This window comes from Danio aesculapii, unplaced genomic scaffold (assembly GCF_903798145.1).
Source record: "Danio aesculapii unplaced genomic scaffold, fDanAes4.1, whole genome shotgun sequence".
Lineage (NCBI taxonomy): Eukaryota > Metazoa > Chordata > Actinopteri > Cypriniformes > Danionidae > Danio > Danio aesculapii.
The window spans coordinates 30,001-32,500 of record NW_026613784.1 but is presented as its reverse complement, the minus strand read 5'-3'; the positions used below and the strand labels follow the sequence as shown (position 1 = coordinate 32,500).

The window sequence follows — 2,500 nt, the reverse complement described above, 5'->3', positions numbered from 1 at the left end:
TCATTAATATAGTACAAGCTGTACTATTGTGAAATATTATTGCTAATGAAATTGTTTTACACTAGAAAATATATTACAATGATTTTTTTTTATTTTAATTTTTTTTTTATTTACTGTTGTCCAGTTTAAATTTCATCACCATTATTCCTGTATTCATGGTCTCATGGTGATATACACTAGGGGTGTACACAGTTCTGAACGCACAGTTCTGAACGCACATGACCCGCGGATTATTAACTTTTTTCAACTTGTAGGTTAATCCAACAACTGTAACCGGGAAATTTGTACTTCGTTACACCACTAATATAGACATTATTCAAATTTTATATTCAAGAAACATTTCTGATTATCTATGTTGAAAACAGTTTTCAGCTTATTTTTTCCTGTGTTACTAAATAAAAAGTTAAAAAGAATAAAAATATATAAGATTTATATTAATATTATATTAATATTAATCTAGATTTTAAATCTTTATAGTCACTCTTGAACGATTTTGAACTCTTGTTACATAAAAATATGTGATTTCTTTAAAAAATGGTTTTAAATCATAATGTATAAACATAAAACATGATCATGCTTTAATGAGTGAGTAGCCACATCTCTCAGAATAGGTCCAAATCATATTAACAAAGAGCATTTGTTGTGCTAATGGACTAATTGCATTCACAGCTGCTGCCCTCAAACGTCAAGTCCACCTCCCAACCACAAACAAGTACAGTAGAGAACCACGTAAGTACACCGCATCTCAGATTCACCAATATATAGCATACATTTTAAACTTAAAAACATTACCAAGTGAGTAGGCTTGATAAACCACCTGTAGAAAGCACACTCTTTCATTTCTGACACTTTAAACCGTTTACCTTTTCCTCCCTCAGTTTACAGGGTCATCAAAAACCAGCCTCCCCCTATCCTGTCCATTGAGCTGGACCACAACCCCTTCAAATGCAAGATGGCCGGCTGCCTCAAGTCTTTTCGCAAGGCGTCCCTCCTGCACTACCACATGAAGTACTATCACGCACAGAGCGACCCAAGCCCCCCACGATGTGTCCAGACGCGCTCTTCAGACAAGCAGAGCCCCAGTCAGGAGACCCCCCGCAGACGCCGCACTGTCTCCGCTTCACACCGTGAGTGCATTGCTTTTTATTTCTGCTGTGTGCTTTGGGTGGTGTTGCTGATGATCTATTTTGACTTTATAAAGGCCCTGGTATACTTCAAACAAAGTTATTTTTATTTTCTCTTTTTTAGGGCTGGGCGATAAAATCGATATCTGTATTTATTGACTGAACACCATTGTCAATATCGATGATAGAAAATGTTCGGTATGAAGTTTCTGTATGAAGCACTATAGTTTTATTCAAAAGTGGTTACTGAGCCCGCGCCTTGGAGGCAATGTCATTAAGCTTAGGGTACCAGCTTGGCATTTCCAATGCTGGATGTTTTTCTGTTGTCTGACTCTGAAGCACTTCAAAGAAGGCAGAGTACTGGGACACACACCCAATTGCATATTAGCCATGCACCAATGGTAGCTCAAAGGTGTTCAGGAGCCAAAACGAGCTGTTTCGAACTGCCGAAACAAACTAAACAAGATCTTTGTTCTGTCCAGATTTGTCATTTCAGTTTTTTTTTTTTCAGGGTTTCTACAGGGTCTTAAAAAGTCAAAAAATATTTCAATCTAAATTTAAGGCTTTAAAAAGTCTTAAATTCGCTGTTATAGGTCTTAAATATTTTTGCACAGGTCTTATTTTTCCGATGTCCATGTAACGCTACATTTAAAGCTCATTTACTTTTTTTTTTTAGTTGCTTGGTTTTCTTTATTGTAGTTCTTTCATTTATAGTATTACAACTACTAATGAGACCAACATGCAGTAGCCAATCAGCTTTTGTTCTTGAAGTCAGAGTGTGCGGAGAATGTGATGTCATCGCTGTGACATGATTTCAACTGGCGGAGCTCACAAAATTTTTTGAGACTCGGGTAAACAGTTTGTGCGCCGCCGCGTTTGAGTTGAATATGAAACACTTTGAATAGATTTTGTCTGAAACAGGTACGACTGTACAGGCATCTTTATGATCTGTCCATGGGTGATCATAGGGAGAACCAGATGACCAATAATTCTTGGCTAGAAACAGCCTTGGAAAAGGAAAGTTTTTGTAAAAATTTGGAAAAATCGGAGGGATAAGTTTGTTATAAAGAGGCCATGCAAAAAGAGGAGAGGTGGTTTTAATATTACAGAATTTGTTTTTCCACCATTTATAGGTTTTACACTGATGTGTATATATTACATTTTACAAACTAAAATTAAGTAACAAATTATTTCTTTGATAACTGGAAAGGAATATATGAACACATCAGTTTACAATATACTGATGCCCTGTTTCTCTAGGCTTTATTGGTAATAATGGTCAGGTATGTTGGACCATTATTGTATCTTTAGCTTATAAGTAGAGGACAGAAACTAGCAAGACAGTAATGTATCAATTGTGGAGTGGGCAAAATAAA

General features: G+C 36.1%; 1 protein-coding gene across 1 annotated transcript in view; it reads left to right on the top strand.

Annotated features, from left to right (window-relative positions):
• The window catches only part of LOC130220330 (PHD finger protein 20-like), a gene marked incomplete at its 5' end in the record, with an annotated part of 29,262 nt that overhangs the window by 5,722 nt on the left and 21,040 nt on the right, over window positions 1–2,500 (top strand). The window contains 2 exons of the mRNA XM_056452692.1: window positions 670–729; window positions 879–1,127. Of these exons, the coding sequence (XP_056308667.1) occupies window positions 670–729; window positions 879–1,127 (309 nt within the window). The remainder of the gene's footprint in view (window positions 1–669; window positions 730–878; window positions 1,128–2,500) is intronic.